Genomic DNA, 20,675 nt, shown 5'->3' on the forward strand with positions numbered 1-20,675 from the left:
TCCATTGAAAAAAATTGCTATGCTTTGCTATGCTACCTAGAAAATATGTAGCTAATGGGAGATTTCATCGGCCAGAGTGCACTATGGATGTGATGATAAATCTAAAAAAAGAGATTCTCGTGTAAGCAAAGCCACCAGGGTTTGCCCCAGAAACAGGTACAGTAGTTGCTCAGAGAAGTTACAAATACACCATCACTGCAAGTGTTCAAGGTCAGGTTGGATGGGGCTTTGAACAACCTGAGCTAGTGACATTTGTCCCTGCCAATGGCATGAGGAGTGGACTAAATGATTTTTAAAGGTCCCTTCCAACCCAAACCATTCATGGTTCTGTGAAATAGGTAATACAATCTATGGCACCTGTCCCTGTGTTGTTGTTAGTGATTTGCTGTACTGGTCTGGTTGAAGTGAGCTGCCCACTCTGTGCCCATTGCCCTGTTAGCTGGACTGCTGCTCCTGGTGCAATCAGGCAAAGGCAAGCTGTCTGATGGAAATGCCTTCTCGCCCCTTCAGCAACCTGCTGTCACTTAGGATGGATAGATGTGGGGACAGAGTTGTTCTCTACTGTCAGGAAGTCCCCTGTATAAAACATTGGTACTTAGCAGATTGACCAAGTACCTTAGTCAGTGCCTTGCCAATGCTGCATTTTGAACACTGAAGCACCTTCAATGCAAATTATACAGTAGATGGAAGATCTAATGGGCTGTTTGAAGGCCGGGAAGTGGGGAGGTGTGGTCCCTCTACACCTAGCAGAGCCAAGACCCCCCTGGGGATCTCTTATTTTGTTACAAGCAGCGGGTATTTTGAAGTTGACAGGGAATTACACCTGTGAAACTGTGTAGGTCACTGAACACATGTGCCATAGGATGCAAGGCACCTGGATTTCCATTGCTAAATCACTTTGTGTTCACCTGGCAGGAAATCTGCCTTGGTCTCTTTTTTTGCCTTTGTCTCAGCTCCCAAAATTACAGGGAGGAAGTGGCCATTGAGATGGCATAGTCTGTATACCATGGTCCTAAATACAGCTCTGGTCTGGACTTGAGCCCACCATTTGGAAGAAACATCTCTTCTTGATTAAAACATTCCTGTGGTGGATTTACCACCAGCATTCTTGGTACATGGTTCCAGTAATTAATTACCCGTACCGCAAAAAATTCCTGCCTTGTTTCTAGACTGGAGCCAGGGTGTAGGCAAAAAGTCTGGGTTTTCTGAGAACTGAGTCAGATAAGAAAGCCATCTGGGCAGTATTTGGTACTTCCTCTCATATTCAGCCCCAGTTTATACACAACTCTTCTGCAACATCTTCCATTTTCAGGTTTAGTTAACTGGCCTGAATGAACCTCACAGGATCTGCACACCTGATTATCCCCTGGTATTGAAGGTGTTGTGAGGTGCCAAGTAAAGCAAGTGATTGTGCTGCTGAGAGCATTCTGCATCGGGGAACATAGTCCTAATCTCCTGTCTGTTCTGACCTTTATCTTCCTGTAATACTTCACACCATCTTAATACTACTTATTGTCCTTAACATTTTCCATCAGTGCAGTGTATTAAGTGCTTTGTGAACTGGTGGCTGCATGCTGATCCATGGGATCTCTTCACCCCATGTACCACTGCACCTGCATCTCTCACTGTACTTGAGTTTGACTTTCCACAGCAGTAACATCAGGGAAGTGTGAAGTACAATCTAGGATGTCTCTGTGCGTGCACCTCTGGTCTGTGGGGGCTGAGGACCTCTGTGCATCATAGGCAAAGGATCAACATTAAGTAGTGCATGAAAAGCCAAGCAACAGGATGGCATCGGGGGCAAATGCCAAATGTAAACTCAAATGGAAATCGTGAGTCGTAGTCCAGGGGTATCCTAGTTTTGGTAAGGGGGTGTGTGTCTAAATGCTCAATGGATGTTGTGTTATCTCTGGAGATGAGGAAAGACAGAGAAATGTGATCACCCTCACAACTTTCCTATAGCAGTTCTGACGGTTTTGGAAGAGTCTCTAGATACTGGAGCAGTTTAGGAAGAAAGCCGATGAACCTCATTCAACTGTAGGCTATTTCAGATTATGACCCAAAGGGTCAGCGGATAACCTGGGGACACTGCCATTGCCTTAGTCTCATCAATTTTTCAATAGGTCAGACGGTCAAACAAAGAGAATTTTGCCATTGACATCACTGAAAAAAGGATCTGACCCATAACCTTATACTCATCAACTTCATGTTCTCAGAAGCCAGACATAAAAGAGCATAGATTGAGTAAGAGTTATCCTCTGAGGATCTGCTAGTGATATTTCATACCTCTCTATACCTTTGTTTTACATTTTGTACTTTTAATTCACATGATGAAGTTTTCAGACAGAAGTGGATATCATGTGTAAGCTGAGTTCCTTGTCTTTTTCTTTTGCCTGTCACTGGCTGCATGTTCTCTATTGATGTCTTGTTCCTGGTACTTGACACTGACCATCTTGTCTGTGAAAGGAAGCACTCCAGCTGGTTTGCCTGATGAGAAGAAAGGAAAGTTTGCTTGGTTTAGTCACTCTACAGAAACCCATGGTAATGTTGCACTGCACTCTGTGTCCACACTGTGTGTATCCGTGTGTATGTGTGTCTGTATAGCTCAGTGCAGACTGGCATGTAATACAGCTTTGTATTCTTCTGCATGTACGTGCCTTGCTTTTCTATTGTTTGTGCAATGTCCTCTTCATGCACTCAAGATAACAAGCTGCTCTGCAAATCAGTCTCTTGCTAATGTCTTCAAAATTGTTTTCCATTTGCAAATAAGCTCAAATATGTCTTGAAAGTGCTTTACCTCATCTTCAAAAATGACTTGCAAAATATCAGTGTTTGGGGATTTTTGCCTGCAGGGCTTAGTCTGGACAAAAATTTTAATTATGAATGTTGTTTTTTTTTCTTACAGCTTACTTGACTGTTTCATATACCTCAGAATATTAATTCAGTTTATCCTTAATTTATCTTTCCAAATAAACAAGATTATTAAAACATCTGTCTTCATATAAAGGAAAAGGCACCATCAGAGTACAATATTCCATAGTTCTGTCGAGAGTGCTAGAGGGCCCATTATTTCATATGGTCCTAAGAACACAACAAAAGAACTTTAGATTTCCCAGATGTGTGTTTTAGGTACATGAATTTTTGTGATGGGATGAAGGAAAGATAGTTCATTTTGAGGGACATTTCTGCCATAATGCTTTCAAAGCAAGAACCCAGAATACTTTTGGAAGAGCCTTCTGATATCTCTCTAGCCCCTGAAAGATGACCTGGTCCCATGGCCCTCTGAGCATCTGCCCAATTGAAATACAGAACCTGTTTCTTTTACGTTGTCTCCTTTTGTACCGACAGCCCACAAGCAGATGTATTCTTAGTACTGAGTTACATATTCTTACAGGCTATTAGAAGTTTCTCCACCAGCTAGTAGTGCATGCACTCAAGTCTCATCTGATATATACATCCAATTGCTAACACAGGTCATGTTCTGAAGTTCTACCAGGTTTCTGGGAGATCTGCTTAACACCACCATCACTCAGTCTTAAGTATAATTTTTTCAATTGTTTTGTGTATTTGAAAATAGGGGAGAAGGAAAGAGAACATCTATTAAATCCTATCCATTTTCCTAACTTATGTTGAATTATTATATATTAAGGAGTTATTAAAGCTCATATAGGAGCCACGAACAACTGGTGAAGTGGTTTTTCTTTCTTTTTTTTTTTTTTTTTATGATCTGTAGAAACAAATCAAATGTTGAGATTTGATAACAGATAGAAAATGTGACAGGTGCTTGAATCCAGATGAGATAGGTTCACACCTAAGGTTGCTTTCAGTTGATGTTTGTTCCATGATACTTCTGTAAAAGCCTAGGAGATTCTATCAAGTTCTTCAATGGTGAGTGCCAATGTGAAATCTCCACCATAGTCCATATTCATTGGCTGCTTTGCTGGTAGTATCTGAGTGGGTCAGACAGTCTGAATTTCTCTCTTATAGGTCCAGTTTATAATTGTAAGGTTGAAGCACATTGATGTGACAGATACACGGTATACAAAATACATCAGTATTATTTATGGGGTATTTGCTATCAGGCTAACAGAAGCTTTTTATCTGCATACATGTCAATCCTGGTACCTTTTATTTGTATTCAATCGTTGCACAAAAGATTGGGGAGGGCAGTGAGGTGGTTGGGCTGCTGCAGGTAAAGAGGCTCTTTTTTAAAGGTTCTGTTGAATCAAACAGAAGCTTCTTGTTGGGGTCATCTGCTTTTCAATGGTTCTCATTCATAAAATTTCCAGGAACTGACTCTGAAAGAAAGAGAGCAGCTGCTTCTTCCCTTTTCTTTAGCATTCGAGCAACCTGTGTACGTTTCTGAAGTCTACCTGCCCAGCCTGGTCTGTACAGGGAGGCACAAGACTTGCTCAGCAAATTGCTTAATCCTCAGGAGCTGCAGCTGAGGGTCTTTTCATTAAGCCAGTTCCTTCACTCATGTGGCTCACTAAGAGATGTACCAGGTTCTAATGGCCAACCCTCTCTTTTTTCTTCCCTTTGACTCTTACAGTGAGCATGCCCACCAGTGAGACCGAGTCCGTGAACACAGACAACGTCCCTGGAGCGGATATGGAAGGCGAAAACTGCGGCGCTAGACTGGCGTGAGTACACACACAGACATCTGCATCAGGGCTGGGGCTGGACTCGTGGGTTAAAACCAGGGCAAGTGTCGGGCTTTTTAAGAGGAAGAAAGCCCCACTGTGGGTGAAAGGAGAGGCTGCGGAAGATCTATTGATCCAGGTTCTTATCTTAATTGCAGTGTAAACTCACTCTGGACATTAGCGAAGAGCCGCTGGGTTTACGCAGATTTTAATAAAGCACAGGATGCCCAGGATAAGCAGATCTGGTTTTGCATAATAGCTAAAAGAGAAACTGATGGCTAACAGTGTTCTTATTTTAAAATTCCTCTTAGGTGATGGATAATCAAAACCAGTATGTGTAGACCAAAGAGTGAAAATTACTCTTTGTGTTTCAATTTTTCTAACGATTCTTGTACACTTTACAGTGCCTTGTAATAGAAATACATTGATGAGAATTCCCATTTGACAGACTGCATTACACCCTTCAAATGCTGCACAGAATACTGTAGTGACAAAGAAATACATCAGTTAGGAGGGATTAATGCCTCCTTGAAATTGCACCATTGTAGTTAGACAAGGTGCTCAAGAATGTGTGAGATAGTTGTTATGAAATACCATATTATGTGGTGTATTTTTTACCAACACAGAGAGAAAGAATAGGCAAGAGGAGTCCTATATTCCCTTTTGTATGACTAAACAAGAGTGGACTTTATGCTGTGGGGGCAATATGTTAGTCCCTCCTAATTTCCTCAAAAAAGGTGTTAAGCATACCTCTGCTATAGCTTGAGTATTTTGAGACTCTGTCCTGTCTTTGGGCCTACCTTGAGCTCTTTGGTGATGCTCAAATGCTCATCATAAGTGAATAAGAAATGCTTTATTTTGTCATAGCTGTTGACCAGTTGACCCAGTGTTCAGGTTCTGACAGGAGGGCAAGTACTTGAGCCTGGCTATTTCCTACTTTCCAATCTCCTTTTACTGCTCCCAAACTCATGCTTATTGAATTGGAGATATTAGCAGGCACACTTCTACTTTTTGCCTCTATGGCCCTGTCCATGGATTTACCTGACTAAGGCTGTCTCCCTTCACAATCTCCTGTGGCAACAAGTTTCAAATGTTCACTACCAGCTGTGTAGACAAGAACTTTCTCCTGTTTTAAGATGATCTATCACTCCTTTCAGTCAATGTCCTCTCCTTCTAATATTGTGATATTTGGTGATCAACTGTTCCACATTCAGCTTATCTATCACTTTCATAACCTTGTAAGCCTTGATTGTATCTCCCACACATACCCTTGGTCCTCTCCTCTACAAACTGAAAAGGAGGAGATCTTATCTACATTAAAAGATGTGATAACTGGGATATGTTATAAATTCAATCTGCTTTCCTTGAAGAGTCAGCCAGCTACTTACAAACCCTAAGAGAAATTATTTATGATAGCTTTCTTTCACCTACCTGCTTTTGTGAACCTGCTGAGTCTTTTAGTTTAGATTATGAACACTTTTCTGAAGGAACCAGGCTAGATCTATTCACAGCACTAAGGCAGTTGTAGCCCTTTCTTTGGCACCCCAGCAAGTTGCTTGTGCTCTTGGTGCATTGCAGGAAGAATCACGTGGATGTGTGATCACTTCTTCCAGGTGGATTCAGTTTGAAGAACTATCTCTATTCTGCAGCTGTGGTTCACAGAATCACGGAATGGGTCAGGTTGGCCCTGCTCAAGCAGGGCCATCCCAGAACACATGGCACAGGATTGTGTCCAGACAGCTCGTGAATATCTTGAAGATCTTGAAAGATGATTGTTAGCAGCCTCGCTATGGTGTCCATCAGCTCTCTCATGGATGCATTCCTTCAGAGCCCATGGACTTTTGGATGTCAGGTTTGCCTAGCTGTTCTCTCACCCAGTCCTCCTTGGCCAAGGAAAAGTCTTCCTTCCAACATTTCTTTGCCTTGGTCTCCTGGGTCAGAGATTTCTGAGGGCTGACTTTGTCTGTAAAGACCAATTTAAAAAAGGTTTTCAGTAATTCTGCCTTCTTTGCACCATCTGTTGCCAGAGCCCCCCCTCCACTTAGTAATAGGCCCACATTATCCTTAGTTTTCCTTCTGTTATAGACGTATTTGAAGAAGCCTTTCTTCTTGTCCTTGACATTCTTTGCCAGATTTAATTTTAGATGGTCCTTGGCCTTCCTCGTGTCATTTCTACTTACTCTGACGGCTTCTCTATGTTCGTTCCAAGTGGCCTGACCCTGCTTCCATCTCCTGAGTGTTTCCTGCTTCAGTAATGACAGGAGTTCCTTGTTCATCCACAGAGGTCTCTTGCCCCCTTTGCCTCATTTCTTGCTCATCAGGATGCATTGTTCTTGAGCCTGGAGGAAATTATCCTTGAATATCAGCCAACTCTCCTTAACACCTCTTCCCTGGAGGAACTTTTCCCATGGGATTCTTCTGAGAAGATCCCTAAAGAGGCCAAAGTCAGCTCTCCTGAAGTCCATGGTTACACTTTTACTTGCTGCCCTGCTTCCTTCTTACCCGATACTGTCACAGTCACTGCAGCCAGGGCTGCCCCCAACCTTCACATCTCCAACAAGGCCTTCCCTGTTTGGTAGTATTAGGTCAGGCAGCACACCATTCCTTGTGGGATCCTCCACTACCTGTGTCAGAAAGTTGTCATCGATGCTTTCCAGAAACCTCCTGGACTGTTTGTGCTTTGCTGTGTTGCTTTTCCAGCATCTGTCAGGGTAGTTAAAGTCCCTCATGGAGGGGGGACGCAGTACCAAAAACAATGGCAACAGCTACTGTAAGGTTTCATATATTTTTAATATTACAGCTTACATTCATTTGTTCTTGCATTCGATGTTCCTAATCCCAAAGGATCCTAATGCACTTTATGAACTGTAAATGCAGGGATTGTTTTCACAGCATTAGACTTCAGCCACTTTCAGGGTAAAATGTGACAGGTGTTTAAAAACAACAGGCACAAGTGTGTAGGGAGATGTATGAGGGATAGCTTGTTCTGCACTGAAACTGCATGGGGAATTTTGGCAAGCAGAACATAATTATCCTGGCTGGAATGTGGCCAGGAGAGCCAAAGTTAAACCCAACTCTAAACATAATCATGACTTAGAATGGAGTTTGCTTAAAATAGCCCAGCGTGCTCACGGGAGAATGGCAGCCCTCAGATATGGCATTAGGAGCAGGGATGGCTACGTCCAGCAGGTTTTAGGGAAGAAGTCATAGGAAGATTACAGGAAAACTGAGCTTCATTTCTTCTTCTCAAGTTGTAAATGTTAAAGCAGGGCCTAACGTTTCACCAGACCAGGACAAGCAAGATTCAGAGAGATAAACAGTTTCCTTGCCACTTTTCACTTTGTTTGAAAATGGATGATGTATAGTAGGAGAATTGAAGTCTGTTATTGAGAAGGATTTTTTTACTCTTTACCCAAGGACAGTTGGGATCCTCAAGGCCTTGCTCAGATTGCTTTTCATCTCTAGGAGATGGATAGGCTCCTTCATCCATGAAAATGAATGGTTATATCATTGTATATGAAATTCTGGGGTGAGATACAAATGTTGCCAGTACTTCCTGCATTTGTAAAATGTTTGTTTCAAGCTTTGTGAAGCTGCAAATTCCCTAGTTGTGGGTAAATTCAGATCTGCCTTTGATGTTGAGGTTTGGAATCCTTTCTGGTTTCTTTTGTTACTGTGTCACACACTTAAGCAGAGAGAGAAGACAGCTTTCCTGACTTTTTCCTGATATTAAGTACTCTTCTCACTGACCTCTCTTTTAAACACCCCGTAGGCCAAGATTCCTGCTGGAACATATAAAATTTAAGCAAGAATTTATCTGAATGAATGTTTTCTTTTATTGGAACCTGACTAAGAATCAGAATTTGGCCCAGTGTTCAAGAATAGTGAAAATTCATGTGGGAATTCAGTTCGGCTTTTCCAAAAAGTTCCTCATCAAGTACTAGAGATGTTGAGTAAGCATTAATAATTATACTCATGCCATCCTGATTTACTCTAGTTGAAGATTAGGCCAGGACTTTCGAGCAGTCATCTGCCCTCTGTTTTTACAGTTGAAATGTAGCCAAGTTTTTTGTTCTACTGTTGAGTTTCATGTGTTGCAGGTGAGTCTTGGTTTTTACCAGTTTTCTAAAATCACCCAGTGGCCATGAGTCCCCATTGCTTTGCTATTAAAACACTTCTTCCCCGAGGGCAGAGGCTGCACTGGACAAACTGAAGCCAGACATGACTGAAGCAAGGTGGAGATTTCAAGTCACAGGCAATATATATTTATTTATTTAGTGACATCAAGCTGCCTAAGGCATTTAACCACCCCAGCACCACCACCCCAGTTATAGGCTGAGCTTGCCATCCAAATGCACTCACGATAAAAGGAATAAAAATGCTCAGGAGACTGAAGGGAAAACTTTTTCATTGAAGAGAATTTAGAATTACTGGCTGTTCTTTCTGTTCTTTTAAAAATCTACAGAGCTTTGAAAAACTGTGCCTGTGAATGACAGAAAGATCTGCTTGAGAAGCCAGGCTCAAACGTGCCTTTTGGAAAAGGAGATCTTCCCTGACAGCCTTTTTCAGCTCCACAGAGACATATGCTATGTGAGATCAGGAGAGTGCCTCTCAAACACAAGCTATCTCCTGCTGATGAATTGTCTCAAAGAAGCTTTTATTTCTATAGTATCCATACTATAGGAACTGCCTCCATCAGCTGTGCTGTCTGGAGCAATGCCAGTATTCAAACCAGCTGAAGGAGTTTCTGGAGGAATCTAACATCTAATCTCTCTTTGCTTGTTGTGTAAATCCAATCTTTCAGACTTAAACAAAACAAGAAAAACCAACTTCATTCATATTCACTCCTGGTGTAATTCTGCTGGCAACAGGAGTGCTGTGGTGCAGAGCAGTTCCCTTCCTAGGGGAAGTGTAGTGTGAACTTCATCAGGCATTGGAATCTGAAAATGGTTTTGCAGGGTTCCACAGGACACTAAAAAGCATCCCACAACTTTCACTGTATATTATCCCTGTCATGTATTGCCTTGTATTGCTTTGACATTTGCCCTGAGGTAGGAACACAACAGCTTTTATCCTCAAGGACAACACTTGGAAGTGGAACTTATCTTATTCCTGACGTGTCACAGCTTTAATAACCTGTTGCCTCGGGGTACGAAGAAACACGTTTCCTCTGCAGCAGGCATCAGTGGGATAAACCCAGAGCTGGGAGCAATGGGTTTCTATTTACAGGATATCCTTATTATACCCAGGGCTTCCCAATAGCCAGTAATTTCCCTGAGCCTCTGTGGTTACTGCTGTGCAGGACTTAGATTCCTGAGGACAGGCTATTGCTCATAATCAGAAATAATCAGTTCTGCACAGGGTGTCAGCCTATATAATCTTCCAATACAAGCAGAATGTTAATTTTCTAATACAACCATACAGATCTGGAGTGCCACAATAGAGCTTGCTTTTATACATATGTATTAGATTAAAAAAAAGACCTTTGTGGAAACTAATGTTCCATAGAGCTTCAATAGAAAAGTGAAGCACTTGAGCTCAAAGGGAAAGAGGGCTTAAAATTATCTGCTTTCATTGAAACAATAAGCCACTTGGCATTTTCACCTTGGCCGGGATTTCCATACATTTGGGGGACAGTTCAATTGCTTTTCCACCAAATGTAGTTCAAACAATAAAAAGGGATAAACCAAAATGAGCAACCTACACTGGCTTTCCAACTGAAAACCGTGTGTCCTGAAAATATTATGAGAATGGAAGCTTTCCCTGGCAGCTGAATGGTCAAGGATTTTTCCCTTTATGCATTTTTGGCTGGGAAAATAATTCCTGTGCAGTTCTTGCAATCATCAGCACAGGAGCCAGTGGTAAAGGCAAAAGAGTCAGTTTGCTTGCAGGTTTGATGTAGTTGCTGCTGGTTTTCTCTTCATGAGAAGATAGACTCCTTGTGGTATGATGGGACCAAAGTCCCCATCACATCAGGAGCAGTGGTAAAAAAAGTCTGTCAAAAGCTCTGAAACCACTTCTGACTTCAGCGGGAAAACACACGGGATCAATCCTTATGTGTCAGTCTCAGCTACTGCTCTCCAATTTATTATGAGCAAGGTGCTTTTAATATTCACAGTCAGCTCTAGGTATGTGTCTAAAGGACAATAGCATGCCCTTGTGGAAAAGGAGTTATCTTCCTCCTTTGGACTCTGTGTTAGGACTTGCCTGTGACTTGCCACAGGGAGAGCAACATTATTTACTGAATACTGAAGTGCTGGCCTATTTTCTCAGCCTGTAAGAAAGCCTGTTGAATAGCAAAGCAGCTCAATTTTAAGCTAGACAGATCCAATTTTCTTAAGGATGTTCTGTAGATTCTTACTTTTGGTCAGCAACCACCTCTTAAAACCAGCAGGCCAACAACCACCTCTTTAAACCAGCACTGCTCCTATCAGGTCAGCATTCTTCATCCAGTGGAAATGGTCATTGCAAGTTCCTGTGCAGCTCCCCAGTGTTAATTGTGTTGTATAGAGGCAGGATGGAGGCCCATTGCTTTTTTGTGAGTCGCAGAAACTCAGCTGAGGGTAGAACTCAGCCCTAACACTTTATTAGGCTGCAGACTGCATGTATGCAGCTTATATTCCTGAATATGTTGTATCACTATATGCCTTTACCCCAGTAATATGTGAAAAAAGGACCTTAGGGTCGACATTTTCTCTTCAGAGGTGCCAGCATCCTGGCTAGAAGCAAAGAAATGTCATCAGCAGGAATAGAGAGAGGGAAAAATGTTGTGCTGCTTGGCCAGTAACTGCATGAATGCACCATATTGCACCAGAACAAAATCAATGTCACACCATGACTGTGTTCTCACAATTCTAAAATCTCTAAGATACGCCCAGTGAAGGAAGCTCTTTGAATGTTCTCCAAAGTTGTGTGTAGCCCAGAGGCACAGTAAAAGTCCATTTCTGTGTTACTGCTTTTCTGAGAGCTTTTACTAGTGAGTCCTTATGAAGGTAGTTGCCTCTAAGTGGAATCATATAATATAAAAGTAGCTGTGACCAGCATGTCAGATAATTTTATGGACATGTTTAGTGACATCCACACTCAGAAAAAAAGCTGTAATGTGGCCTTTTTGTCATGCTTGGTGACCTACAAGATTTTTCCAGAATTGTTTGTTGTGTGTGCAATTACACAGTCCTTAATCCCTGTTATACAAAAGTGTAATTCACAAGTGCCTTCTCTGGTGTCCACCACGAACATGGAAATGAAGACTCTTATTTCTGAGAATGCGAGGTATCTCACTACATTTGAGTTACGCAGATTATCCAGAGGTTTATGTTGATAAAAAATCTTTACATTTCAGTGCCTTATCTGTGTGTGGTACATAACTGTGTAAGGTTAGAAGAGTTTTATAGAATTTTAAAGATAGCTTGTCACACAGTAGAGACCTGATTTTTGTGTTTCTCTTCCTAAAAGACAATCTGAGTTATGTGGCTCCTAAGATAAAAACACTCAGTAGTGATCTGAAGTGGTTTTTATACAGGCTCCTATACCATGATTTTAAAAAATAGTTTCTCAGGACATTCCATAGTTTGACACAAATGGAGATACTCTCTTTCTCCCAATGGCATAAAGCTTCCAGAATACTAGGGATGCAAGAGATCCATGTTTAAACTCAGCAGAAAATCTGGTCCACCCTAAACTCCTGCCAAGTGTCAGTTTGGAGTGTCACAAAGACACTGTGGCAAGGCCCCAAATTGAGACTATTTGACAGCTATATGACTAGTGATGCTATAAAAGCATTTTTTATAGGACATTGGTGTCCGTGGTTCTGATAAACCATCTTGATCATAACAGTCATTTGAAAAACGTGTTTCAGATTCGTGCATAATGTTTTCAGAACCAGTTATTATACAGTTTGTTTCCAAAATTCCATTTCACTCTCAGATTCTACCTCTAAATATAAATCTAATCCTCCTTCCTTGTCCTGTTCTATATATACAGCACACCCACATGTGATAAAGCCTTCTGCCATAGCAGCAAAGAAAGGTGGGGGGGGGGATGAAGGCTGCAGCTAACCTGTGGGAGCACTGAATGCAGTTGGCTGCTGCTCATAATGTTCAAAGATATAATTATCACATGCATGATGAGTATTACACCTGCTGCATCTCTTTTGCTTAAATAAGTGATTCCTTAAAATGCCACAGAGCTGCCTCACTTGGAAACTATTAACCAGAGAGGTCACCAGAGGACTTCACACTCCCTGTCCTTCCCCTTCCACCAGGCAGGTTCGCTAATGCATCTCTCTCTCTTTCTCTTTCTCTCTCTCTCTCTTCCCACCCCCGCCAAACTTTTCCTATCAAAATCCTCACCACCTCCTTTCTGGTGCCCACCTTTCTCCTTCATTGTGATTTTTTTTCATCTCTTCATTTCCCCTGTCTTTGTCTGAGCCTTCTTTCCTGTTGCCTGTAAATCTGATCCATTACAGTTTGTAGGTAGTGCTTATCAAGCCCGAGTTCTCAGTGAGAAGTGGGATAGCTTTAAGGATGTGCTTTGTAGGTGCTTCACTCGGCATCTTTCTTAAAGCTTGCTTTGTCTATGCAGCACAATTTAGCATTCTGTTCCTCCAGTGCATTATTTCTTCTCTATCAAGAGTCTTGTGTTTGTCTGTCTGTAACCACACTGCTGCCTAGTAGGTGGCCTAGACAAGCTGCCTGTGACACAGCAGGAATGATGTATTCGGTGCAAAGGCTTCTTTTTTTTTTTTGTCTTGGACCATCTGCTGGTGAAATGTTCCCATCACTCAAACCTCTTCCACATAAGGAACCTGACCCATCACTGATTACTTGTCAGTAACTGATGTCCTCAAGCAGGGACTGACCATTTTTAAGACTGCTACAGGAAGTAGTGTTAGATGCTTTGCGAATCACATTGTCCCATGTCTACTAACAGTGAATCCAATTTTAAGGCAGTACAGTCAGACCTTTGCTGACTGTTGTCAACAATGAGTCACTTTCCTATCACAGAGGGAACCTTAAGGAAAGCTTCAACGCAGCAGAAATATCTTGTTTGTAATCACTCGCCAGATTCTCATTTCGTATGATATTGGTAGTGGATTTTGCAGCTTCTTGAATCACCTCTGACTTGTGTCTTTGTATTTATATTATTTATTTCTTTCTGTGCATCATTATGGATGTACCAAAAGACAGCCAAAGTGTTCAGAGGCCTTACAGGACACGTGTCAAGCGGAGCAAGGTTGTGGTTAGAGTATTGGGGTCTATTTCTAGCTTTGCCTGTGACTTCTCATAAAAGGTTATTCGGATTATTTAGATGAATAAACCCAAGTGCACGAAATTACATATTTAAACACATGGGAACGTGGCCAAATTTTCAGGAGTGCTTAATTCTGAAAATTTCATTGGTAGCAACAGAATCAGTTATTTTACAGACCTTTTTGAATGCAAAGCAATTTATGTAGATAACAAAGACAAATAAGAGTTGATCTAAGTTTGAAAATATCCATCATGCACTGTTTTCCCTTCAGTAGCTGAAAAAAAAGAAAGCATTATTTTCTTCGTTATTATGGTTTCATAATGTGCTTATATATCCTGAAGTGATAGGTGATGTGTGAAAGCAACAAGTCTGTCTGTATCAAGTCATACATATTTTAATATATTAAAAAAATAGTGACTAAAAAAGAACAAAAAAAAGGGGTGATACTTGGGAAATGAATTTGTTAGCAGTAGTAGAGTGCCTCTTGCCTTAGGCCAGCCTTTTACCCAAGAGAAAAACTAGTTCACTGATATCTATAGGTGATAGAATCCCATCATGGCACGACTCCTGCTTCGTGACTCCCACCAAAAAAACCCCAAAATTTCTGTATCAGGGAATTCTAGCCATGCCCAGTGCCTACACTGACTTACAGCAGACTCAAGAGGAAAACAGCATTGATTAAAAAGTGAATTCAGCTTAACTTTGTTTCTTTCTATTACTATTTTCACAAAAGCCTTGGAGGTATGAGACAACTTCAGAGACTTTAATGGCAATTCTTGTCTTTCAGGCATCGGATCTCAAAATCAAAATTTAGGTAAGTAAAAATGATTTTTGCTTTTCCTCCTTGCTGCTGGTTTTTTTCCTTACTTTGTGACGTAGTTCAGTCCAGCATCTCTAGGATGCAGTGATGATTCTAGGAGATACTGCCAAACATGTTAGATTTAGTCAAGAATCAAGATTGTTTTTCTTAGTTTTATACTGAAATAAGGCACAGGGACTACTCACATTATTCCACTCAGAAGTACCTATCTGATTGCTACCTACATATCTCGAACCATAAAACACAATACCAGAAGTGAAATTCAACCACATAATTATACTGCATCCATCAACATCAACCCTGTCAGCTCAAGGCTCTCTTACATTCTGTTGCACTCCTCTGCTTTGCTCGATTGTAAATATTTCAACTGATGATGTTTGCATCTTATTTGTGAAGTTCTCCCCTTCACCCTGGGACATGGGGAGTTTTTCTGATTGTGTTTGTTTTTCTGTTGACTTACAGCTTTTGAAAAAGTGAAGCAGTCCCAAGGGGGTTTGCACTGGGAAGGCTGACTGAACTCATGAAACTCAGTTGTTAAAGTCCATTTCTACCTTTTTGGTAGGAGCTTAGCTGCCTCCATAACCCTGAATTCAAAGTCAGTTTTATAAAAAGCTAAAATAAACTAAAAAAACCCCTAAAACTAGATTAACTTTCAGTATAACTGTAATGAGTAACTGTGTCCTTCAGCTACCTAAATAACAAACAGTAATAAAAATTTCGGGATGTACATATGTGTACATCCTGCCTTTATGCATCCCTGTGTAAAGAGTGTAGGTGTGAGCACAAAAAAGCACTATACATTTTCATGTGCATGCACATTTGTGCACAAGTACACACTGAAGTGTGTGGGATTCCTAAGGATTTAATGCCAACAGTATTGTCTAAGCGTTGTGCCTATTTTGGAAGTTGGGAAGATCTTTTCTTGTCCCAAATCTACTGCAAAACACACAACCCTTTTTGAATGTTTGTGATAGCTAGTCTGGGTGCCTTTATAAACTGCACAGATGAAACACTCCAGATTGGATTACCTGTTAAAATGTTGCTGCAACATTCTCATTCACATTGTGTTCACATTGCCTGGTCTTAGTTCACAGAGATGCTGAATCCTAACCTCAAGTAGGGCCATAGCTTATCACTGAAAATAATGCACAAGAGAAGAATAAGTAAGAAAAGTTCTTTCTCTCTGTAATGTTGTGTATGTGTGTGTCCCTTCAGAGACACACTCACACATATGTATATATTATCTATATAAAACTATTAGATTTATTATACATTGGCAAGTGTTGCCTGGAAACTGGTTGCTATGCAAGTTAAATTCTGAAGAGTAGGAGGTGTGTAATTAGCTTTAAATATCTTCTGTGGTTAGTAATTACCCTCAGAAATCAGTGACACAAGGGGATGTGTTCATGGAAGGCAAACTTTAAAAAGTCTGTTGATTAGCAAATGGTACCCTTAGTTCCAGGCATGAAGGTGAGATGCTGAGGTCCCCTAAGTTTTGGGGTTTTGTTGTGAATTAGGCCTTGTATTGGAATTACTCGTGAGCATTGCTGAATGTTGGAAATGTTACATGGATTTTATTTGACCTCACCTCTCCAAAGACGTAATCCAAAGGTTCATGTGGCATAGCGGGTATCTTTTCAGTGACTATCCTGAGGCTGGGCAAGGTCCCGTTGCAGGCTACAAGCATCAAATACAAGGAGAATGATTATTTTTGTGGGAACTGGGCTAAAAAAACCTCTCAGGGTATCTGATGTCTTAATCAGATTAAGATATTGCTTGAAGATGTTGCAAATTGGTTTAGGACCAACTTTATTCCTGTAGATAAAGGAAGGATGATCACAACTGTCGACTCAGATGAAAATGAGAGAATGTTTCTCAGGGTGAACTTTAAATTTATTCTCTACCTCTCTTGAACAATAAATCAGGACTAGAGTCTCTCTTGGCAGAGAATTGCAATAGCCTGTGGATCCCTATCTGAAAAGAACTTTTCCTTTTTCAATGTTTCAAGTCGCTACTGGCGCCGATGGAATCGATTCTGCAGAAGAAAGTGCCGTGCCGCTGTCAAGTCCAATGTTTTCTATTGGTTGGTGATCTTCCTTGTGTTCCTCAACACCCTCACCATTGCCTCTGAACACTACAACCAGCCAGACTGGCTCACGGAGGTCCAAGGTGAGGAGAAGCTGATGGTTCTGTTTATTATGGTCAGTGTCAAAAAAGGGAATGGAGAGAGGAACTGGTGCATTAAAGCACACGATGTGAAAGGAGAATCTGAAATAATACAGTAAACATCCCTGCCTACAATGGGAGAAGTTTTAGGAAAAATGTAAGTACCTGGTTTCCAACCAAAGCAGTGTTGTTTCCTTGGGTGTAAGTGAAACCAGGAATTTATGCTAAATATATATTTGCAACTGGATTACCAATTAATGGATAGCTACCGAGAGCCTCACGTTCTCCGAGGTTTTCCCTGAAATGGCATTTATGATAATTTTTAATTATTAGGGAGGTGATGAAGAGTGATTTGTAAAGTTCTCCTGTCTGCAGAACAGTTGAATTCTCTCTGGAGGTGAGAGCAGCTGAAAGGCTTAATTAAGCAACAGTAGGTAGCACAGCAGCTCTTCTGTTCCCACTCTCCCCTGCAGATGACAAGTGTGATGGGAGGTTGTGCACAGGAGGGCCTGTCCCTGCCATTGGACGTTGTGTGGTTGTGTAATACATTGCAGCTGGATGTGCAATACGTAAGAATTGCTGTAACCATCCTGGTAAAACACTTCTGTGAATGAGATGCCCACGCTTCTGAAGTTCATTCTTTGAACCAAGCTTATACGAAGTTAACTTTTAAGACCGATCCCCAAAGAGGTTTCTTAGCAAGGGCCGATGATTAATTGTGGTGATCTTTTGACTAAGTTTCCTTAATCTGTTCCTTTTTGTTTTTCATGAGACACTGCCAACAAGGTGCTGCTAGCTCTTTTCACGGCAGAGATGCTGCTGAAGATGTACAGCCTTGGTCTCCAGGCCTATTTTGTGTCCCTCTTCAACCGCTTTGACTGTTTCATTGTGTGCGGAGGAATCCTGGAAACGATCCTGGTTGAGACAAAGATCATGTCACCCCTGGGCATTTCGGTTTTGAGATGTGTTCGACTCCTAAGAATATTTAAAATCACAAGGTACTTTATTGCTTCTTTGGGACTGCTCAGTGCACAACGTATATAGGTACAAGTCACTCACATCCCTGATGTTTTTCACTTTTTCTACCACTAATTGGGTAGTGAGAGTGTAGGTTAACAGTCCTCATCTTCTGCCATCTGTGATGGGATGGGGAGGACTGTACAGACTGGATATGCCTGATGTGAATGATAAGGATTGGTGAGGAACCTGGCATAGGGAGCTGGAGACACTTGATACCATGCAAATTGTTAAGCTGAAACTTGGAATAGTAATGCAGGCTGAGATTGGGCTCTTATGGTTCCCTGCAAAAGTCAAAGCAAAACTAAAACAGCAGATAGCCTTGTGACCTTCTCTGATGCTTTCTGGGGACAGAGAGGAGCCTGAAAGACTGCCTTGGGCTAAAACAACATTTGACTGAGGAGCCCATGCCAACTCCAGTAGACTCAACAGTGGCCTGAGTGGGAGACTGTGTCAACACCAGCAGCTATAGGCGAAAGATGTTGCCAGCCATTCCCCTTTGAAGGAGTCCATCGTGAAGCAGCAGCTTTACGAACAAACCAGACTTTTTCCAGATTCCAGTATTCCCTCTTTTTCCTTTTCGTTCTTTCTCCTGTCCCTCTGCATAAAGGCACGTTTAATACATGCGTAGTAAACAGGCACTACTTCCTGAGTCAGGTACCCCCAAAAACTCCAGGTTGGTTTGGCAGGGCTTTTTCAGCTTGAGGGGAGGTTGTAGGAGAGATCAGCTCCAAACTTAACCAGATGGGAACTCCTGGAACTAATTTTACCCAAGCGCTTACCCCAAGTAGCACAAGGTCTGCCTTTTCCCATGTGGGCACCAATCAGCACCTTATAAAAAGCTTGACTGAGGTGGTGAAAGAGTGAGTTTTCTGCATGCTCAGCTATGAAAATGTCTCTAAAATTGCTGTAACACACCCCTCCAGAGGAAACATCTGACAAATTTGAGGAAAACAAGGCCAAAACTGGAAGACAGTCAAGATGGCAGAGCTGAGAGGCAGAAAAAAAACAACAGACTTGGACTTGTTCATCATAAAAGATTTACCCTTAAAGCTTCTGAGCCTCAGCTCTCTGGTAGGATGGATGGTTTTCAGGGTCAGATGGCGGAGACAGAAAATCAGTTTACAGTCTCAGAGAGAGAGGCCAAAGCAAGCCTACAACTATTAGAATAGGGGGGGAAAAGTGGTCTGGTTTAGACTCGTGTTTATAGAAGAGGGGAAAACGTTCCAGCTAACAAGAGTTTCCAGCCAGAAAGGCATCTCTGCTCTTTCAGAAATAGTGGGGATCTCTGGTCTGCTGACTGTTTTTCCTGGATCTTTGGGTCTGAAAGCTATCATCACCGAGTCCCAGGCCTGGTTTCTGAGGAAACCAGGAGCTGTTTCAGGCATTGGGTAATCAGATACACCCAGGGCAACATACCAATAGCTATAAAAGCATAAGCTTCAACATAGCATCCTGGAGAGGTCATTGTTTTTTCAAGACATTTCTCCACTCCTGCACAAAATATATAAGCTAGCTAAGATAATTCTCTAATAGAAAGGCAAACACTGAGAGAATATCATTAATACTTTGAGCTGTTGGAGTACTCAAATATTCCTAAAGCTTCTGGAAGAGATGTAATGATGGAACCAACCAGCAATAGGACTAGTTATATTTGCCTTCATTCTGCAACACAATTAAAATACAATTTTTCATGGAAACAAATGTTACCTGGAATATGTCTCCTGCAATTTGTGCATGGGTCCATGTGTAAAACACAGAGATGAGGAACAATTCATAATGCATAATGTATTAATCAGATTTTGCCTTCTTTCCTGTTCCTGAAATATTGGCAAGTAGGTTGCAGTAGTTTCAAATTTATCTGTTTTGTAATTATTCATAATTTTCTTCATGATTTCTTCCCTCCGTGGGTGAAGTTCACCCTCATGTGGAAAGCCCTAACACAAGCCTCCAAAGCAGTATTTTAGGCCCACTCATGTCTTAATGCAGGAGAGAATATTCTGGCCCTAAAGCAAAACTTCTGCCTTGATGTTCTCTGGTAAATTACAAATTTTTCCATTATTCACTTAGCTCTAAATACAATGATGATTTATTGATGACATTATCAGTACTGGTGCAATAGACCACCTGAGTGCAAAGATAATACAGAAAGATACAATACTAGAAAACTGGGAGGGGTAGGCAGGGTGATAGGGTAGTGTTTTGTATCAAATGTATATTCATCAGCAATGACAAGGGGACATACAGTAGAGGTGAAAATGGTGATAATCAAGGGCATTAAAAAGGCACAAAGCAGGAAAATTACTCTGGTGAGAATATATCAGTAGGTAACCTATTCTTTATATATTTGGATGGATTTTCCATGATAAACACGAAGCGCAAACAAATTCTGGGTGCATCAAGATGATACAATTCTAGAAGAAACACAAATATAGCTCCCTAATAGAATAGAAGCAAATAAAGACACCGTCAGATGAACAATGCATCATTTTAGAAACCACATTTAGAATTTCAAGAGCAAACATTTCTTCCAAAATTATAAATACATTAGACAAGCAGACAATATAATCTGTTTGTTTTATTCTCCCTAATTTTTAAAGTGCTGTGCAGAACATCTCCCTCTTTGCTATGAGAAGACAAATTATTTTCTCATTATAAATAGTCCTTTGCTGCTTTATAAACCCCTACATATAGTCCCTTATATTTAAAAAATAAATCATATCATTTGCAACAGCAGACAGAAAGTTGATGGTTTATACCTAATCCTGCCACTAGAT

The 20,675-nt window shown here is 41.2% G+C and overlaps 1 protein-coding gene across 13 annotated transcripts in view; it reads left to right on the forward strand.

The window, feature by feature from the left end:
* Window positions 1-20,675, forward strand: part of CACNA1C (calcium voltage-gated channel subunit alpha1 C) — a 433,056-nt gene that overhangs the window by 305,016 nt on the left and 107,365 nt on the right. For 7 of the 13 annotated variants that reach the window (XM_032687965.1, XM_032687962.1, XM_032687963.1 and 4 more), the window contains exons 10-14: window positions 2,467-2,541; window positions 4,553-4,643; window positions 14,683-14,709; window positions 16,724-16,884; window positions 17,654-17,879. In XM_032687965.1, the coding sequence (XP_032543856.1) occupies window positions 2,467-2,541; window positions 4,553-4,643; window positions 14,683-14,709; window positions 16,724-16,884; window positions 17,654-17,879 (580 nt within the window). The remainder of the gene's footprint in view (window positions 1-2,466; window positions 2,542-4,552; window positions 4,644-14,682; window positions 14,710-16,723; window positions 16,885-17,653; window positions 17,880-20,675) is intronic. The other 6 variants (XM_032687969.1, XM_032687970.1, XM_032687972.1 and 3 more) reach the window with 1 other exon arrangement.

This window comes from Chiroxiphia lanceolata, chromosome 5 (genome assembly GCF_009829145.1).
Source record: "Chiroxiphia lanceolata isolate bChiLan1 chromosome 5, bChiLan1.pri, whole genome shotgun sequence".
Classification (NCBI taxonomy): domain Eukaryota; kingdom Metazoa; phylum Chordata; class Aves; order Passeriformes; family Pipridae; genus Chiroxiphia; species Chiroxiphia lanceolata.